The sequence below is a fragment of the Chrysochloris asiatica genome, unplaced genomic scaffold (assembly GCF_000296735.1).
Source record: "Chrysochloris asiatica unplaced genomic scaffold, ChrAsi1.0 scaffold00025, whole genome shotgun sequence".
NCBI lineage: Eukaryota > Metazoa > Chordata > Mammalia > Afrosoricida > Chrysochloridae > Chrysochloris > Chrysochloris asiatica.
In genome coordinates this window covers 18,214,659-18,236,665 of record NW_006408543.1, presented here as the reverse complement: position 1 = coordinate 18,236,665, position 22,007 = coordinate 18,214,659, and the positions used below count along the sequence as shown (strand labels likewise).

General features: G+C 39.4%; 1 protein-coding gene across 1 annotated transcript in view; it reads right to left on the bottom strand.

The window, feature by feature from the left end:
* The window catches only part of RPS6KA5 (ribosomal protein S6 kinase, 90kDa, polypeptide 5), a 265,048-nt gene that overhangs the window by 82,738 nt on the left and 160,303 nt on the right, over nucleotides 1-22,007 (bottom strand). Inside the window, exons 4-5 of the mRNA XM_006839575.1 lie at nucleotides 5,437-5,552; nucleotides 2,088-2,195 (exon numbers count right to left, since the gene is read on the bottom strand). Coding sequence (XP_006839638.1) covers nucleotides 2,088-2,195; nucleotides 5,437-5,552 — 224 coding nt within the window. The remainder of the gene's footprint in view (nucleotides 1-2,087; nucleotides 2,196-5,436; nucleotides 5,553-22,007) is intronic.

The following is a 22,007-nucleotide window of genomic DNA, read 5'->3' as shown; positions in this document are numbered from 1 at the left end:
TGTGAAGAGTGATGTTACACTGTGAAGAGGTTACACTGTGAAGAGGTTACGCTGTGAAGAGTGATGTTACACTTGGGGGAATTGCAATCAGTCAAGAAACAAAATGTGGAAATATTGTTGAATGGAAAATTAATTGCTCTGTACACTTTCACTCAAAACACAATTTAGAATTTAAAAAGCAAAAAAGTAGAAATGGTGTGATTGAAATGTATTTTTTATTATGGCAAAATTTTTATTGAAGTATTACATACAGAAAAATATAATATAAGTGTACAGCTCAACGAATTTTTCAGTTACTTTTTATTGTGGTTAAAAAAACATACAGATGTTAATTCAACATTTTTTACACGTAGAATTCAGTAACCCTGATGATATTCACCACATTGCACAATGTTACTATACTCCCCACTTCCACATCAGTCCACTAGCATTACCGCACGCTTTTAGTGACCTCTAAGCAAAGATCCCTTTTTTCCACTCTCTCCTGTCCCTGGTAACCACTAATGAATTTGGTCTCTTATAGCTATGTATTTCATATAACTAGGATCATACAATATTTATCTAGTATAATGTTATTTTGGTGTGGTGCTATGGTCTAATGTGTCAGACCGCAAAGTTGTTTGAACTGCAAGGTTGGTGGTTCGAGCTCACCAGCTGCTCCTTGGAAACCCTATACAGGGTCGCTATGGGTCGGAATCGACTCAATGGCACTTAACAACAATGTTAACAAGATTCATTCATGTTGTAGCATGTACTAGAACCTCATTTGTCCAATTTCCATTGTATGTATATACATTTTGTCTTAAGATGAGAATATTTTTAAGGTGGAAAAACTGTAGGTAGGAAAGCTTGCAAAGCAGGGATTGTCTAGTACCTACCATAACCCATTGCCATAAAGTAGATGTTGTGACTCTGTAAGATGGAGCAAAACTGCCTCACAGGGTTTCCAAGGCTGTACATCTTTAGCAAGCAAGCACATACCCACTGCACCAATAGGGCTCCTATCTAACATAATTGTTATTAAGTGCCGCTGAGTCAATTCTGACTCATAGCAATCCTGTATAGAGTTTTCATGGAGCAGCTAGTGGATTTGAACTGCAGACCTTGTGGTTCACAGTCCAGTGTTGATCCTACAGTGCTACACCACAAGTCCATCTAGCATAACTGGGGAGGTTAACAAAAAATTTTGAAATATTCAGTTTTAAAAAATTTTAGCACTGATCAAATTCATACAGGATTGCTTTGGCACTATTTCAAAAAGTAAACAATCAGAAAGAGACACACATACCATGGAGCTCAAGATGACATGTTTTATAACAATAAGGTTCTTTACTACAAAAATGTTACTGTGGTTATGTGTTTTATAGGAATATATTTCCTGAACAAAAAGAACTGGCATTTAAATTCACTCATTTATCTTACAGACCTAGTAGTATAAAAATTTTTTTTTTATTATAACTGATTCAGAAATATTTAATTACATTGAATAGATGTTTTAAATGTCATTAAATGCATTTATTATATTAAGCTGGTCAATACAGAAAATGTAAAGACTTCCAAATTTAAAAGGTATACACGAGCTACGAAATTTTAGCCCATTCTGAGCAGAAAGCAGCATGATTGAAGAACTAGGTCTAGTAAGTAGGTCCTTGTCAGTCATTTCATGTGACCTCATGGTGGCATATCATACTGTGTAATTTAACGTGCACTCTACGTGCTCTGTTTTGTGATTCTGTTGGCCATCAGTCCAGCCATAATTCACTTGTAAGGTCCAAAGGGTAACTTAAAAATTTCAGTTCCACTTTATGTATTTTGTTGAGAAAGTTAAATATAGAGTTAATTACACTTTTTTTGACCTGAAACTCTGACAAACATCAAAGGTTTACTGCACTTCTAACAGGCTAGTGCCATGGTAACTTGAAAGCTAAACAATGCTCCTCTGTTCTAAACTTGTGCAAGAAACCTTTAATCCACACAGTACGATCCCATAAAATGCTTATTTTATAGTTAATTTTTCATCGTTGTCTACATAAGGTTATTACTAGCTTCAAGTTATTACTCGCTTCAAATGAAAACAAAATACTCACTTCATCAGCCACAAACTCCTTACTCAGACCAAAATCTGTCAGCACCACATGGCCATTAGAATCAAGTAGAATATTCTCAAGCTTAATGTCCCGGTATATAATCCCCAACTGTAAAAATAAACAAATATGCATTTTAAAATAACAATTTCCAAAAAATAAATTAGGACGGTCTTAGTACCTTACCAAAAAAAGCATTCTGGGTCAGAATCACTGGCCACAGCAAATGTAATTGCCTCAGTCTGGGCATTCCCCTGTTGGGTCTCCTTGACTTCTCCAACTACGCCCTCATTTTCTATGTAATGAGGGTCTGGTTCCTGCTTCTTTAGTGCCGCCCACCTGACTACAATTCCTTCCTGTCTCTTTCTCTGAAAAGAGCCCTCCCGCCCCCAAACACACACTCCCAATGACCTTCAGCCCATCCTGAAGGCTTTCCTGACTGACTAAATCCCTGATGCAAATGGCCATTTCTCACCTCTCACCCTATTAACACCTCTATCTTCTGTGCAGATCAGACCAGGCCTGGTGCTGTCCAATCAATCCTGACTCATAGTGACCCTACAGACAGAGTCGAACCCATGGGGTTTCCAAGTCTGCATATCTTTACCAAAGCAGACTGCCACTTTTTTCTCCCAATGGGGACAGTTGGTAGGTTTGAATGCTGAACCACTGTGCCACTAATATGTTTTTGTTGTTGTTATGTGCCGTGGAGTGGAGTCGGTTCCAACTCATAGCAACTCTCTATAGGGTTTCTGAGGCTTTAAATCTTTATGGCAGCAGAAAGCCTCATCTTTTTCCTGTGGAACGGCTGGTAGTTTCGAGCTGCTGACCCTGAGGTTCGCAGCCCGATTCATAACCACTATGCAACCAGAGCTCCTAATATACTTACTTATAAATGACTGATAAGTTCTAGGCAAATACCTGCTTTTCACTTCCTACACATTTATCCACTATCTATATTCAAGCACAGTACCATGTGTTAAGTGGGTAATTAATAAAGGCCTGTTGGTATTAGGCTCCTTAACATCCATGTAAAAGATCATGTTCATTTCAGTTGATCTTTAGATCTAAATAAGGGAAGTAAGTCCATTAGGTAATATACATCCTCCATGTTGTTTTGCATGTATGTTTTATATCGAAACTATTACTTCAGCTACATAAGTAAATCTACTCAACTATGGAGTCCTGGTGTGACGCTAGAGGATATGCACTAGACCATTAACCACAAGGTTGGCAGTTCAAACCCACCAGCTGCTCTTCAGAAATGCTATAACAGGTTACTATGGGTCTGAATGGACTTGAAGACACTTAAAAACAGCTCAAGTTATAGAATTCCATGCTTTTAATTTCAGTAATAATGAATGGAGTCCTGGTGTGGCACTGTGGGCTAATGAGCCAGACTGCAAAGCTGTTTGAACTGCAAGGCCGGTGGTTCAAGCTCACCAGCTACTCCTCATAAACCCTATACAGTGTCGCTATGGGTTGGAACCAACTCGACGGCACTTAACAACAACAAATAATAATAACAAAGAATGCTCATGGATTTTCATTTAATAAACAGAGTTAAAGCTTTCCTACAAACTAAAAACGGGACTAGTTAGCTTACCCCTTAGGGCTTTGTATTTTGTTTGTGTTTACTCTGATATTTATGGTGGTCTCACTATCATTTTTATATTATCAAAAATTACATCTAATGCTTCTTAAGCTAAAACTCCAGGGTCTTTTTAATTTTAGTCTGTTAAACCCACTGCCATTGGTTGATTCTGACTCACATAGGGTTTCTGAGACTATAAATCTTTATAGGAGCAAAGAGCCTCTTTCTCCTGCAAAGTGTCTGGTGGGTTTGAACTGCTGATATTACAGTTAGTCGTCCAACGCCTAGCCCACAACACCACTAGGGCTCCCAGGTCATAGGAACCCCACAACAATCACCACAAACTCTCTGCTATCGTTTGTGCCCATGTGGTAAAAGCTATCCCATTGAGTGTAGATGTCTGCTGGCCACTTGCAGCCCAGCAGCCTGCTTCATTCAGAGTTCCCTTTCCTCCCATCAGGCACTGCAGCCTGCCACCCTCCAGATGTAGACCTGCTGTCAGTCACTCTTCTTAAGGTTCCTATTCTGCCTCCCATCTCTCTGTATCCGCTCAGTCTTCTTTCTGTTCTGGGCTAGCTCTCCCCTCTGCTGGCTCTTCACTCTTCTCTTCTTAAATCTTCAAATCACCTTTTCTTACTGCTGCTCTCATTCACTGCTTCCATCTTGCTCTTCTAATAATCAAATCTCTTTGCCCCTTTAAAAATTTCATCTTTCTTTTTAACACTTCACAATCAGCACCTTAATCTGTAATTTAGTGGTTGAAAGATATACAAGGTGACGTAGAAGAGCAGCCTGTCTCCTTACTGCCTCATACGCCTTTGGCACAAGTTCAGGCTAGACCACGACTATTTGCTTCCACAATAGTGACCGCTCTTTAAATTAAATTAAAAAAAAAAAAAAAAGTAAAAATTTATCAGATCAAGATTAAGGGTATCTGTAATATTAGAAAACGAAACAAAACAGGTTTAAGATTATTTTATAGAGTCCCGAACAGTGCCATTTGACATGTATCCTATTAAAAATTTTTAGCTGGATCCTAGTAAATGGAGGGGATCATAGGAAATGCAGGAGAAGGGGGAGAAGTGGAGCGGTGAACAAAAGCCGGAATGGGACAGTGGGACAGTTGAGCCTATGTATAGGTAGGAGTCTCTTTCAAGTGACTCTTATGTCCCATCCTAATCAGGAAATGGAGTCCTGGTGTGGCCCTGTGGGTTAATGCGCCAGACTGCAAAGCCATTTGAACTGCAAGGTTGGCAGTTCAAGCTCACCAGCTGCTCCTTGGAAACCTGACACAGAGTCGCCTGACTGGACGGCACTTAACAACAACAACAATCAGGAAATACACTCTGGAAATGTAGAGGCAGAATCTACAGCAGGTAAGTGACAATACAGAAAATGCATATTAGGACTTGTGACTTCATTTTAAAGGCTACTTTAAGAATGAAGTTTTGGGCCAACTGATATTTTGTAATAGCTAAGCATTAGGGATTTTTTCATGAGCTCTTTACAAAACCAAAAAATTGCTCAGAGTCATCTTTTTTAATTGGAAGCTACAATCGGAAGGTAGATTTAAAATAAAGAGAAACGTAGATTCGGAACATTGGTAACATTCTTTAAGTGTGCTCTTAAAATCTCCACCAAGACAAGGGCATGTAAAAAAGAGAGAGAGAGAGAGTGAGAGAGCTCTTTTTATTTCCATTATTACTTTAGTTCATAGATTTAATTACAATAGAAATGCAAAGTAAGCGTCTTACTTACCTTGTGGAGATGCTCAAGGGCAAGCACAATCTCTCCGACATAGATCTGCACCTCCTGCTCTGTGAAACGCTCTCTTTGAGAAAGATGAGTAAAAAGTTCTCCACCATTTATATAATCTAAAAATGAAATACATTTTTTCTTTCTTTGACTTAAATTCATAAGTTAAGGGAGAAATTCCTTTTAATCACTTTGGTTTAGCCATAAGGAACTGATTTTAATATACTATTGTTTGTGGGTTTTTTGGTACAATTTTCAGTATGTAGGCTACAGCTCATATAGAATATAACTAAATTCATAGAGCAATAGTTTCATAAGCCAATGATTAATCTACAATGAAATGAATCTTCATAATAGGCATTGTCATTAAAACTATCATATAAAACCTATATACATTTAAACACATTTTCCCAAATACAGGATATCAGAAACCTCTGCCATCACTGTACAATACACAATACCAAAACATAATCCATTATAGTATCTAAAAGCAAAAACCAAATCAATACAATAAACAAAAGCAAAAAACCCAGTCTGTCTTTTGTGATTACTGCCCATCACTATTTTAAAGGACTTCATGGGTTCTATTTTTCAGAACTGTCTATGTCTACTACCAAAAATGTACATTAGGCAGCTGGTAGTCTTCCTATTGATCCATATATAATGCAAAGGTAAGGGGAGCCCTACATGTCAGAAACCAGATGGTTTCCACTTCCCTTTCAATTTGTCCTGTTTATCCCAGGGGAATAAGGAAATAGACAAAAGATTAAAGCAAGAAATACATACAGAGTCTTGTTAATAAAAACAAAGAGCCTAAGTGTGCTGATAAATGACTCTAATAAAAACATCTATTGATACCGAATAACAACATGCTCATTACTTTAGGCACCAGCCATACATATTAATAAGAAAAAATGTTTAAAAGCATAAAAGATAATAAATTCTTTACCAAATAAATACTGCTAAAAAATCTTTAACATCTTTATCAGAAACTATTCGTTGCTATATTAACACACACATAAAACCCCTTTTGTATGTGAGAAATAATTTACTCCTGGGGAGCAGTCATAACTGCCATTTAATGCTTTTCTCCTGACAAATCTGAAGAGTGTGTACCCCAAGTTTATTCTCTTGTCAAGTCTACCACAATTTGACAAAAGAACAAAGCAAAATCTGCAGAAACTCACAAATTTTACTTTTATCTCTACTGTTTAAATTCCAAAATGCAGATGTAACAGAATAATAAAAGAGTGCAAATCACTGCTTGGTTTTGCAACGTATTTTACAAGGACATGCTGGCAAAAAGAATTACCCTTCTATTAAAGCTTCTGCATTTTGCCTAAGGGTTTAATTATATCTGAACACAAAGCTAATTATCAAAAAGGTGTAAAGGAACACAGCATTCTCGCAAACTGACAATGAATTATTTTTCTACTTTAAAGTATTTACTGAAATCTCTAATACTGGCCTTATGTACAATGGTATGCACAGTCAGTGAGGATACAGAAATAGGCACCCGATAATCAACTGGCAAACTCCTACATATCCTTGAATGTCCAACTCCATGGCCCTCTATGGCCACTCTGGAAGAACTGACCACTTGCTCTTATGCTACAATTATTTCGCTCAAATGCAAATATTTATGTTTATTTGCTGTCCTCTGCTAGACTGAGGTTTCTGAAGTCAGATTCAATGCATTCTTCTCTGCATATCTAATATAATACCTGCAAACAGTAAGCAAGTAATAGAGCCCTTTGTTGTTGTTGTTATGTGCAGTGGAGTCGGTTCCGACTCATAGCGACCCTGTACGGGGTTTCTGAGGCATACTGAATTAATAAATCAATCTCATGTGAACAGAAACTTAGTATCGGAATACATATTAAATAGAGTCTCTGAAAAGTTACTCAAAAACTCATGGGCAAGTCCACTGTTAAAATCCAAGGTCCTCACATCTCCAAGGCAACTTGATAAGAGTTCAAAGAACCTGAGCTTCCTATCTGATAGCCCTGAACTTGACATCAGCTTCACTGCTACCCTAACTTAGCACATTTGGTCTCTCTGAGTATCAGTTCTTTATGAAACGGGAGCAATAACTGCTTATGAATTGTTCTGACCTGCAACATAAAAAGGGTCTCTGTTCTATTTCCTGGTGAGATTGTGAAAAGTAACCAACATCTAAGGAGACAAAGCTAACACACAAGTTGCCTACTTGCTCTATCTTAGCTAGACTAATCTGACAGTCCAAGGTGAGATGACTTGGCGGTCATAGAATAAATGCTTCATTTGTAGGTACATGATTGCATATTTGACAAGGTGAACAACCAACTCTATCCAGCAGTCTGGGTTGTACAAGTGGTAAGTAGATAATGAGGCTACAAAAGAACTTTAACTACAGCATCTATGGTACTCAGAGTATTATTATTGGCAATGTACTAGAAACAACAGCAGCAGTATGAGAGGCTAACTGGACTGTCCGATAAGGTAAACATTTGGTATTCTCAGTCTATAATTTAGCTATTCTAAGGAGCTCTGGTAGCGTAGTGGTTATGAATCGGGCTGCGAACCTTAAGGTCAGCGGTTCGAAACTACCAGCTGCACCGCGGGAGAAAGATGAGGCTTTCTACTCCCGTAAAGATTTACACCCTCGGAAACCCTATACAGGGTCGCTATGGGTCGGAAACGACTCAATGGCACATAACAACAACAACAACAATTCTGATGGGTGTGTAGTAGCATCTTCTTATGGTTTAAATTTGTATTTCCTGATTTGTAATGATATCAAGTATATTCTCACGGAGATAGTAAGCTTAGTAATCTACTATTTATTCTTTCAGGAGAGTCTAGTAAAAGGGTTCTTTGCTCGTTTTAATTTTTTTGAGTTATCACATACATACCACGCAATTCACTCATTTAAAAGTATACAATTCCAGGTTTTCACTATGTTCACAGAGGTGAGCAACCATTATAACAATCAATTTTAGAACATTTTCATCACCTCAAACAGAAATCACAACTTATACATTCTTTCTTTTCTGGCGTGTGCTTTTGTTGTTATATCTAAGAAACCACTGCCGAATTCACGGTTACAAAGATTCTCGCTACGTTTTCTTTTTTAAAACTTTTATAGTATTAGTTCTTATATATAGGTCTTTGACTCATTTTGATGGTGTGTGGTAGGGATCCAACTTCATTCTTTGCATGTGGACACCCATCTGCCCAACCTCCATTTATTGAAAAGACTTACTTTCCCCTCTGAACGTTCTTGGCATCATCTTTGAAATTCAACTGATCATAGATATGAATTTACTTCTGGATTCCAAATACTATCCCACTAATCTATATGTCTCATATCATATGTTCATGATTACTGTAGTTTTACAGTAAGTTTGAAATTAGATAGTTAAATCCTCCACAGTTGTTATTTTTAAGAGTAGATTGAACTATTCTAGGTCCCTTGTATTTGCATATGAATTTTACAGTCACAGAGAAAAAGGGGAAAGGCAAGAGGGACAGAAATAAGAAGAGTTCCAGAACAGTGCCATCCAGTCAGTTTCAACTCATACTGACCCTGTATAGGGTTCCCAAAGAGTGGCTGGTGGGTTTGAACCACTAATGTGTATCCTACAGCGCCACACCAAGACTTCAATTAGTCCTTTAAACATTCAACTACACTTCAGTTCATTTTCAGTTACACATTTTATGTTATCAGCTCTTTTTCCTTTGTTTCATTGAATGTGAAACAGTTCATAGGTTCTATCTTTTCTGAGGGACTTATCAGCATTTGGAACTCAGATTATCTGGTATCTTGTGACCCAGCTCTCTGATGAATTTTTAAAATATAGCTTTGGAGATTATCCACCTTTTTCTCATTGTTAAGGGAGAGAGCAGTGACCTCTTGTACTTTTCTCTGTCCTTCCCAAAAGAACAACTCCACTTCAATTGTTTTCCCCCCATTTATCCACATACTTACCATCCCCGTAGCTCTTCATTCTTTTTCCAAATGGCATTACTTCCTTTCAGTCTGAATCACTATTTTTACATTTCTTGTAGCATCGAGCTATTACCAATCAAGTCTTTCAGTTTTATTTTATCTGCAAATATTTATTTCATTTTCATTTCTGAAAGATATTTTGCTCATTACAGAAATGTGGGCTGAGTTTGTATCCTGTTTTTCTTTCAGGACTTTAAAAAGATTCCAATGTAATCTTGCCTTCCTTCAAACCTTCATTTGCATCCCAGTTCTTATGGAATGTCCCCCACTGCCCCCATCTCCCCACACCTTTCCTGGCTCTAGTGAGATCAACTGCACTAAACAAGGAGATCTGATGGTAGTCAGGAGTCACCTTTGTGCCAACAGTCATGGTGGTAAGGAACACACAAATCCAGTTAGCCTTTGCAACTGAAAAGATGGGGATCAGTTTTACTTGTGATGGAGAAGTCTGTGAGAAGAATAGGTTTGATACAGAGTTCAATCTTGGATATGAGGAATGATGGGTGGTGCTAACAAATAGCAAGCCCTTAATAAATGCTACTGATTGTTACCAACATCACCCTAAAACATACAAGGGGGCTCCACCAATTTTACAGAAAAATTCTATTATCTTTTAATTCCATTTGTCCACGAACTTTTTGAGACCCTCATCTATTCTAAGGCAGGTAGGAGATTCAAGAAAATCCTACTGGGTCACTTTAAAGAAGTGGAAGATGGTTTTCTTGTGACCTGTTTTAAAGCATTCAGAGGAGGTTCCATGAACTACCCAGATAGTGCTTCAGGTAAATCTGAAAATATGTGCATTAAATAATAATAATAAGGACATGAACTCCCCCCCCCCCCCCCCCCCCCGAGTACGCTGAGTTTACACAGCTTTTATAACATTCAGATAAGGCATTGTAAGCCAAAAAAATTTTTAAGCAGCATCACCCACTTAAGATGGCAAGGTAAATTTGAATGGAAAAATTCCCAACATATTTATTTACAAACCAAAGCAATGAGGGCTAGTGATAATACAGGGAAATAACTGGGAGAGGAGCGCAGCTTTGCCCTGAGGGTCAGCATCAAACTCTTCACCGTCACTTGTACACACCTCCTGCGGGGCTCCCCTGAGCATTTCCATCACTTGTGCCCATTCTTGGCAGGGCTTCTTTAGAACTTATTTGTATTTAGAACTGGATATGAGGACTTCAGAAGCATGAAGTAGAACAAAGAGTGTTTATTTTCAACCAGATCTCTGACTAGTGAGGATCTGCTGACGCTGTCTCTTGGGTCTTTATACCTCTGGTTTCTCAAGAGAAGTCTAGCAAGTCTACTAAGGGAAGGTTGGAGCTTGTCTTTGAAACGTTACCAAGCAGTTAAGCAAAAAGTAAAGCAAATTTAGGAAGAGACTATCAGGGATATTATTAAATTTGTGTTGAATTACAAAACTTCTATTCTCTGGAAAGAGGCATCAATCAAGACATACAGGCAGACTGTGGGTAGTTCCCAGAGGTGGAAACATGCTGACTGACATCATGAAAGCTCAGATCCTCACTGAGTTCTGAGAGGACAATTCTTTCCAGCTTAAAACTCAAGAAACCACCCCTACACCCTACCTTCTAGACTACCAATCCTTTTCTGCTGGGCATAAATTCCATTTCGTCACGAAACAGACTGATTTAAAAGTTCAGACAGAACAAGCACTTGAGTAAAATTGTCTACTAATCAAATTATTTAAGGTCCACTTTGCCTGGAGAGCTCTTGATCCACGCCAAATGGTTTGCCATGAATAACTTTTCTGTTAAAATTATGCATTCATTAGATTTCTGGAAATTCCTTCTCAAGTTTCTTCAATAACAAATTACATGCCGAAGATGGGTTATTTTTTTCTGTTTTTAAAGCCAATACTGAACCTTTCTTATAATACCACTTTTCCCAAATTTCTTGAACACACATAAATTCATTCATACAAGTGTTTGTCGTGGTGATTAAAACCAAGCCCACTGCCATTGGGCCACTTCTGACTCACAGTGACCCTGTAACACAAAGGGGAACTGATCCTTAGGGTTTCAGAGACTCTAAATCTTTACAGGAGCACACAAATTCACTTTTCTCTCATGGAGCAGCTGGTGGGGTTGACCCGCCAACCTTGGGGTTAGCAGCCTAGCACTTAATCCACAGCACCAACAGGGCAATTAAGGAAGACTACATCCAGGTGTGGCACTGTGGGTTAATGCACCAGACTGCAAAGCCGTTTGAACTTCAAGGTCGGCAGTTCAAGCTCAGAAACCCTATACAGGGTCGCTATGGGTAAGAACCGACTCGATGGCACTTAACAACAACAACAACAAACATCCAGATCACTCCTTATTATTATATTTTTTCTTTCTTAAGTAGTATTTTATTACTTGTTTTAAAGTTCAGTACAGAGACATTATAAAAAACTTGTACACAATTCTTAATGTATGTACCAAAAATCTAAGAGCCATGTAGTTATAATTATTTTCTAAATTCCAGTGACTTTCCAGCTTTAAATCTGAAGGCAAATTTTTCTTAATAGGCTATCAAGTACCAGTATCTTCAATTGTTGGTAATAATAAGTCCTAGTAATTCCCAAGTTGACATCACACACATTCAAATTTTCAATCTTTCCCAGTACATCGCAATGTTATGAGGAAAATGGGACTGCCACAACCAAAGATGTCACAGAACGCACACAGTTCTGACAGGCAGAGCCAAGATGAAGGAAACAAATCTACTAAAACACAGCATGGAAACTGAAGTTTAAATGTTCAAGTCATACAAATGCAATGACCCAATTGCCATTAAGTATGCTTTGTATTATGGGATACAGAACTCCCCCACTCCCACAATGGAATGAATGTTTAGTTGACACCCAAGATAGTCAAAACCTCCCACCAGTCAACACCCTACTATTTTCTGGTTGTACCAAAAAATAAACAACCAGCAAATGATTTCACCTCTTTAAAAACAACTTTTACACTTAAAAAAAAAAAAAAATGGGATGAGGTAGGATTTCCTCTTTCTTAAAAATGTTTCTAGAGCTACTAAAAGACTTGCATTTACAAAACAGCTGATAAAAATAATCCTCTGGATTGTACAAGAAGAAAGATACAGGACCCACCGATACAACATGGTAGACAAACATTAATCTGACTTGGCTTCTTTCTCTCCTGCTTCATCCGAGGCTGGACTTGCCTGGTTTTTAGTTTCTCTATTTTCGGCAGGTAAATCTTCTTTAGTGTCTTGGTTAGCGGCTTCAGCCTGTTTTCCCTCAGTTTGCACTTTTCTATCTGTGGAGTTATTCTTTCCTGCTGCCACTTTTGGCTTTGTTTCCACTGGAGCAGGAGCAGGTTTAGCTGACAACCGCACCAATCCATCTCCTCTTGGGCTCCTCCTGGCAGCAGGGAGGGCATGTGCCAGGAGCCAGTGGGCCTAGAGGCACCGAGAACCTTGGGAAAACTGAGTGGCCTGGCTGCTGATGCTCTGCCTACTGCCCAAGCACCACACTTTATTTTCTCATGTGAATTTTCCAGCTTTGGTTTGAACATTTAAGATTTTATGCAGAAAACAAATGCCGCTATTGTTTCACAGTAAAGGATGTACTTCAGACACATTTAACAACACAAAATTTCAAAATAGAAATGTCAGTGACCGATTATAAGGCCACTTTAGGAAGTCATTCTGAATTATGTATGTACAAGTATGTATTAACTTTCTAACATTTAGAGATGCCGAAAGAGATCAAATAAAATTCACTGCTTTAAGAATTATGCGGATTGTTATTATCCTCTTTATAATAGGGAAATTGTCAGACACAGCATGGCATTGCTCAGCTTTTGCTGATAGTTCAAATTTTTGCTTCTGTGCACACGTAAGGAAAATGGACAAAGAAAAATAACTTAGCTATTGATGCTTGCACAAAAGCCTAGATAGGGTAAAGTAGGAAAAAGTTCCGGACAGGTAAGAATTAAGTGATATAAAACAAGATTTTTGGCTGTCATCCTTTAAAAGGTGTATTTCAACACAGTTCCCCGCTACTATATATAGCACTATGAAGAATAGGTATACTAGAAAACGTATTTGTGCTTCAGAGAAACCTGTAAATGCACCAAGAGGACACTGAATGCCTTAAAATCAGGAAAGGTGTGCACAGGGTTGTTATCTTTCACTGTATTTATTCAATCTGTATCCTGCTGAACAAATGATCTGAGAAGATGGAGCATATGAAGAACATGGCATCAGGAATGGAGGAAGGCTCCTTAACAACCTGCAACATGTAGGTGATACAACCTTACATGCTGGAAGCCAGGAGGACTTGAAATACTTATTGATGAAGATCAAAGACTACAGCTTTCAGTATGGGTTGCACCTCAGTGTAAAAAAACAATATTCATAACTGGACCAGTAAATAATATCATGATAAGTGGAGAAAAGACTGAAGTTGTGAAAGACCTCATTTTGCTTGGCTATACCATCAATTCTCACAGAAACAGCAGTCAAGAAATCAAACAACATATTGCATTAGGCATATCTGCAAACACCTCTTTACAATGTTAAAGAGCAAAGGTGTCAATATGAAGACTAAGGTGCACAGTGATCACCCAAGCCATAGTATTTTCAATCGTTTCATATGCATGTGAAAGTTGGACACTGAATATTGTAAAGTCCTGTTGAGTCAGTTCGAACCCATAGCGACCCTGTATAGGGTTTCCGAGGAGCAGCAAGTGAGCTTGAACCACTGACTTTGCAGTTCAATCGGCTTTGCAGTCCAGTGCATTAACCCACAGCACCACAGCAGGACTCCCAATGAAATGTTAGACTAAAGAAGAATTGTTACATTTGAACTGTGGTGTTTGAGAAGAATATTGAAAGCACCATGGACTTCCCTGAAGAACAAACAAATTTGTGTTAGAAGAAGTACAGCCAGAGTGCTACAGGGGATATGCTGAGATTTTTTTTTTTTTAAATAGTAGATACAGTAAACAATAGGCTTAATTTTTTTTTTTTTTTTAAAAAGAGAATTTGCCAAAATTAAATGTTCACTGTCATATTTATTTTATGGTATAAAGTTTAACGGTGTCAATTATATTTTACATGAGGAGGCCCTGGGCTGCTTTGGGGACGTTGGGGGAGACTGAATGGCAGAGAGAAACTTGGCTTTGCCTTCAAGGATAACTATATTCTTCGTACAAGTTTTCATAAGAGGTTGTCATATTATGCTGGCTGTTAAAGCAGAAGGATCTGTAACATACAAGAGCTGCATTTTAGGTTCTTGCCAGAGATTAGAATCTCAAACTGATTGCAGCCCAAATCCCATCAGATGTTCAGGTATGAGAATATGGGCTTAAAAAACAAGACATAAATTGACACCCTTTAACTCTAAACCATAAAATAAATATGACGGTGATAATTTAAGCTTGGCAAGTTTTCTTAAAGAAAGAAAATATATTAAGTCTACTGCTTATTGTGTCAGCAAAATTATGATGAGAAATGATTTTCTAAATGATATTTAACTATTACCACCGTATGGAGTGAAAGACACAGAATGGGAAGAGTGACGACCTTCCTGGAAATGAGCTACTGGAGAAATAACATGCTCTGGGGATACAAGATTTGACTGAAGACAGAGGATCGATAAAACACATTTGGTTAAGATTCAAGGAGCCTGTGCATGCCAGAGTTGCTCAGCGAACAGAAAAAGTTAGCAGAGAAAAATGAGTAGGGGAAGAGCATAATAAAACTCCTAAAGTTATTTTTAAAATATCTCCAAAGCTTATAAAATAGCACATATGTACAAAATTCAGCTGTTCAAAGGACAGGCCACAAACAGATTCATAATTCTCTTATTGTATACGTTATCCTTTTCTTTTCAGAAGCGAATGAGCGCATCCTGCAGTGAAGTTGAGGTCTGGCACCAATGAGGCAGATCAAAGTCCCAGGACAATTTCCCCTCTGCTAAAACAGGGCTATGAAACAGTAAACAAGATGCACTCACTAAGACTTGTTGAGACTCCTGGTGTGGCACTATAATTGCAATGATTACAATCCCCTCTGTGCATCATCATTCAACATTATTTGCTTCTATTCCCTCTGTTTTGTTTTGTTGTTGTTGTTGTTTGTTTGTTTTTGGGGGGTATACACAAAAACATTCAGGAATATAGAATCATTTAAACAACCCAGGGACACATTCTGTAAGTCAACCTCCTGGCCGCCAGCACATAGCCTTTCTCTTTCCATGAGTCTAGAGTCCTCGGCTACTCTATCTCTTGATGCCATCCTCTCTGCCTCTCCATCTCTGGTATCGCTGCTTCTCTGGATAGGGTCCCACATTCCACTTGTGCTCTTCTCCTTTGATAGTCCTAGGATCCTCTGTTCCTGGAATGTAAGACTAACTGCTCCCCTTTTTGTTATAAAACTTCTACCTTTACAGTTGTGACAATCGCAATTAGTCATGAGAACAATTACTAATGAATCATAAGAATCTTATCCTCATTTCCTTTCACCAGAGCCATCTACACAAGATGAAAACTTAGTCAGTGGGAATTCTACCTTCCCCTGCACTCTGAAACTAAACTCCCTCTTGAAAAGTTGTAAGCCAGCCACTTCATGCCTTTATAGCCCCCTGCCCCCCATCCATTTTAGGTAGCCAGTGTCTAAGTTGCCCATCCCTATCAACCCTGTGTACAGAGGGGATATATCTGATCCTTGATGTGAAGACTCCTTCCTTCTCAGTCGGTATTTTGACCTACTACATCCTTAAGTATAGGTCAAGTTCATCAAATTGTAGTAATTTACACTTGTTTCCTTTATCAAATTTCTTTATGTTCTTCTAGTTGAGTTCTGATCATGAAGCCAGCGAAGCTAAGTCAAATGGGTACCATCTGCAAGTTTCAGTGTTCTTGTGTGTCACCCCTCACTTCATATCAGTGGGATGCTTCATTCTCAGCTCTAGCCCACCATGGCTAGGCCCTTGTCCATGGGCTCAGGAGTCCCCAGGTCTCACCACACTTTGGACCAACCCGCCCTTCCTCTTCTCTCTCTCATCTCCAGGTCAACGGGAGTTTATAGAACATGGTCGGACTCATCCCATATCTTCATTGCTGCCTTTCTTCCTCTTCCACTCAACCAGTAGACCAAGGTAGTCACCAGCAAGCTTACATGACTGCTTGTGTGTTCCCTCTGCGTTTCAGTCTCGGAGTGGGGTTTGGCCTGAGGGGACTCGCTTACTTCTCTTGATGGCTCCCCAGTGAACAAGATGCTTGTTCTTGTAGTAGCAATCAAAGTATCATTCCTCTTTTCAATTTTTCTTGCAGGTCTTTCTTTCAAGAAGTATCTTCTGTTCCTCTAGCTGCTCCAGGATGATCTGCATGTCCTTTCATGTAGTAATGTTCCACCTCAGAAAGTTCTGGATGGGGCTCAGGATTTCACTTAAGGTCCTATACACTACAAAGGCTTCACTTGACTCTTGACTGAAAGGTTGGCAGTTCAAGTGCATCCAAAAGTGCCTCAGAAGAAAAGCCTGGCAATTTATTACCAAAAAACCAGCTACTGAAACCCTGAGGAGTACAGTTCTACTCTGACACACCTGGAGTCACCATGAGGCAGAAGTGACTCAAGAACAACTTAAAAACAAAACAAAACGATTGTTGTTGTTAGGTGTTGTCAAGTCAGTTTTGACTTATAGCTACCCCATGTACAATACAACAAAATACTGCCCAGTCCTGCCTTGACCTCCCACTGTGGCAGCCACTGTGTTAATCCTGCTCCTTAGGGGGTCTTCTTCTTTTTTACTAATCCTCTACTTTATTATAATTCCATTTCCAAGGACTGGTCACTCTTGATAACATGTACAAAATATGTAAGACGAAGTCTTGCCATTCTGACTTCCAATAATTTTTATAATTATTATCATTGTATAACTATTGTTATTACTATTTATAGACATCAATTAATTATAGAATTAAAAAACACTTGCCAGGCTTAACTCTAATGATTGAAAAATAAATCAAATTTATAATGCCCAGACTTATGTATTCTTTCAATAGTGCTTAATTACAAGGCTTATAGAATATGTTATATGCCTAACATGAATTTCTAAAAAAGTACTATTAGGGTGCAATTAGTTTTCGTCAGGATTCTGCTAATGAGAAATGACGAGTGCTGCTAACCATCTGTCTGTGGACAATGCACATTCCTCACATTAACTGATGTTTTCATGCAGTCCTCAAGTTTTAAAATTGCAGAGATATCTGATTTTTAGTCAAGAGCAATTAACTTGCTTTGAAAGATGTTTATGTGATGGTTTTGGAGTGCCAGATGAAGTCTCTGAGATTTAAAAAAGTAATAAAGAAATCACATAAATAAGGCAAAAAACTGAAAACAAAATCTCTCCCATTTTATAACACACCATCACTCTCCTTCAATCATAACTGTCCCATTCTCTCTCCTCTTCCTTGGACGGCAACATTTCTTTAAAGAGTTGTCTATGTAGCTGACTCTCTTTGCTTATTTCATTTCCTAAGGCTGTTGTAACAAACAGGCACAAAGGGATGGCTTAAAACAACACATACATGTTACCTATAGGCTACAAATCTGACCTGGGTGTCACTAGGCTACATTCAGGGTGTGGCGTGGTTACCTTTCTTCTGAAGGCTCTAAGTGAGAGCTGGCTTCCTTGCCTTTTCCATCTTCTGGAACCTGGCAGCATTCCTAGGTCCTTCCCTCTACGTCAGAACCAGCCATGGCAGATAAGCCACTGCTCACGTCATAGCACTCTGAGCTCTGTCCCAGTCACATCTCCGACTCTTCTTTCCATCTTCCACTTTAAAGGACTCATGTGGTTTCCTTGGGTCCACTCAGATAAGCCCGGGTTAGCTGATAGGTGGTGGTGGTTATGTGTCTTCAAGTCAGTGCCCACTCATAGTGACCCTGTATAGGGTTCCCTGGGAATGGCTGGTGGGTTTGGATTGCTGACCTTGCAGTTAGCAGTCCAGTGTTTATCCTACAGTACCATACAAGGATTCCTGATAAGTACTCTTAATTTCCCTTAATAACCCACTCCACAGCTTATCTGTCAGTGTGTCATACTGTGGCAGCTTGACTGTTGATGTGAGGTTGGAAGTTGGAGCACCAGAATTTCAAATTTCAGCAGGGTCAGTCATGGTGGACAGGTTTCAGCCAAGCATCTGACTGAGACAGGCTGTAGAAAAGAGCCTGGTGATCTACTTCTGAAAAAAAGGGCCTGTCAACACCTTCGGGTAGAAGCGGATCACTATGATAAAGTGGTGAAGATGAGCCCTGCAGGTTAGAAGATACTCCAAATATGACTAGGGAAGAGCTGATGCCTCCTCAAAGCCCTTAATGACATATAAGGAGCAAAGCTTTCAGGACCTATGTCTGCTGATTGTAGCATGGCTCAGAAGGAGAAGAAATAGCTGCAGACACCAGTTACTCATCAGAACATGGACTATACAAAATATGAATCAAGGAAAACTGAAAGTTCTCAAAAATGAAACAGAATGCTGGAAGATGGATACTCTACGCACTAGTGACCTAAAATGGATTGTTTCTGGTCATTTTGAACTGGACAATCATATGGTGTACTATGCTGGGAATGGCAAATTGAAGAGAAACAGCATCACATTCATTGTCAAAGTATTTCAAGATCTGTTCTGAAGTACAATGTCGTACTGATACTATATCCATATGCCTACAGGGAAGACCAGTTAATATGACTATTATTCAAATTTATACATCAACAACTAACGCCAAAGATGAAGAAATTGCTTCCAGTATGGATTACACCTCAACATATAGGAAACAAATATCCACAAAACTGGACCAATACGCAACACCATGATGGCTGTTGTTGTTGAATCAGCTCCGACTCATAGGGACCCTGTATAGTTGTAAAGTTGGACAACGAATAAGGATGACCATAGAAGAATTGATACATTTGAATTACGGTGTTGGAGGAGGAGAATTATTAAAAGTACCATGGACTACCAGAAGAACGAACAAATCTGTATTGGAGGAAGTACAGCCAGAATACCTACTCAGAAGCCATTATCTTTTCATTCAGTTTTTCCATGAACTCTCTGAAGCCCCTCGTACTTGACTTTTCAGTTATCTTTTTGCATCTGTTTGTATAACTCCTTCAATCTCTTGAAATAGTCTCACCTTTGGTTGTCATGACCCTGGATTCTCCTGGCTTTCCTCCGACCTCTCCTGGCTGCTGCTTCCCAGAATTCTTCCCCAGTTTCTCTTCTCTACCTAACCATTAAATATTACGTGCTCCTTAGAGCCCTATCCTAGTTTCATTCTGTTGTGAGCTCTGTACTTGCAGGTCCAAAACTGAACTCCCGAGACTATAATCTTCTTCAATATTACCTATTATATAGTACTCCCAGCCACCAGAGACTCCTGGGTTTGAATCTCCATGAATTTTTCTTAAAGTTCCCCTTGCCCTAATAGCCTACATCCACTTCATCATTAAATCTTGTTTTATCTACTAACTATTGCGTGAATCTTCCCACTGTTTTACTTTTCTCTAGCTCTCTTGTGATCTCAGGCTATTATACAAGCCACTGGTGTGGCGCTTCTTAAACAGGTACTGGAAGACCACTTTGGTAAGGGATGCGCCGCAGCCCAGGTGGTGGATGAAGTCCTTCTTTCTTGATGTAGCCGTGCCGCTTGGCAAAGTCCATGCTGCGCAGTCAATCTGGGCCTTTGCGGTGCTTCACATGCATGCACGACATGGAGCCGGCTCCTTCTCTGACTACAGGTTATACAGCCCCCAGTGACAGGGCTGCTTTATGAGCGCTGCCAAAAAAGGGTTCCATGAACTTTCTGGAGCCCCCTCCATACGTCTTTTTCTTTATTCTATCAGATGGTGCTCCTTTAATTTAGGCCACATTACTGTCATGATATTAGGGGCTCAGTTTATCTCTTATTTCTGTGGCACCTAATGTATGCTAATATTTAACAACAGCAAGAGGATTTTGCTTGGTTCTTATAGGTTCTTCCCATCCTCCATCACACTTCCTTCTAGGATTCAGAATAGCAAAAGTGTGAGGATGCACACATGCGTGCACACAAGAGTGTTTAAAGGCATGTTCGTGAAGATAGGAGGCAAGAGAAGTTGGATTTGACACTTGTTAAATCTACTTTTAAAAAAGAAAACAAAAAACAGTGAACTAATCCTGAGACCTTGAACTGAAGATCTTCAAAAAACTTCCAAGATTCTAGCAATTCCCACAGAGTTAAAATGACACATTGAGAATACCTTAGAGATCAAGACCAGGGGAAACAGCATCTGCTCTCTATCAAAAGGACTACTTTCTAAAGCATCGGCTATGTATGTAGATTGGTGCATTTCAAAACAAAAAGTTGAGGTGTTCAAAGTCACTTAGAAGTATCTGTAATGGCATTTTGGACTCAGGCTACTGACACATCACTATTGAAAAACCATGGCATTGAAGCCTTAAGAACATGAGCAAATCAGTTTTGCTGGCAAGGAAGGTAATATTGTTAATTTGGTAGAAAAGAGTATCAGCAGTTCAAGACCTTTACAAATCTGAGCTGACTTCCTGGTGAAAGTGAACACAGAACCCTCCCCAGTGCTTTGTACCTCATATGCTATTAACAGTTAAGCAGAAATCACTGGAAACACTGAGTAAGGTAAGCATTAAAGGTTTATTAGACAGTATAGAAATGATCTAAACAGCACTACCCAAGATCAAGGATGCATGAGGTCTACCATGGTGAGAGCTACCAAAGGTTTCACGTAACCTCATGGAAGTCAGCTGGTAAGGAAGGAGAGAGCACAGGGACCCGACAGAGAGAGAGCTGGTTCTCTAGTTCCTGCTTTCAAGGATAACCTCATGGAAGTCAGCTGGTAAGGAAGGAGAGAGCACAGGGACCCGACAGAGAGAGAGCTGGTTCTCTAGTTCCTGCTTTCAAGGATAACCTCATGGAAGTCAGCTGGTAAGGAAGGAGAGAGCACAGGGACCCGACAGAGAGAGAGCTGGTTCTCTAGTTCCTGCTTTCAAGGATAACCTCATGGAAGTCAGCTGGTAAGGAAGGAGAGAGCACAGGGACCCGACAGAGAGAGAGCTGGTTCTCTAGTTCCTGCTTTCAAGGATAACCTCATGGAAGTCAGCTGGTAAGGAAGGAGAGAGCACAGGGACCCGACAGAGAGAGAGCTGGTTCTCTAGTTCCTGCTTTCAAGGAAAACCGCTCTGCTCTGCTTTCACTCTCCAAACATCTACTCTGTTCCAGTAACACTCTGGCTGGCCTCGACACATGTAACCTTCCTATCTCAAATTCTCTTAGTTAGAATTTCTCTCCCTCTCATATTTCTTCTTCTGGTGGTACCTCCCAAACAGTTACCTGTGATCCCCATTTCTCCCCCACAATTCAGACCGCAGAGATCTCTCTGGTTTTGTTCTTTTGCACAATTACTTGCTTTTCCACCACACCCCCGCCGCTCCCCATCAGTGTTTCTCTCAGATATGCTTCACATACATCAACTCCCACATTCTGGTTCATTTCCACCTACTCTTCCCTCCTCCAAGCC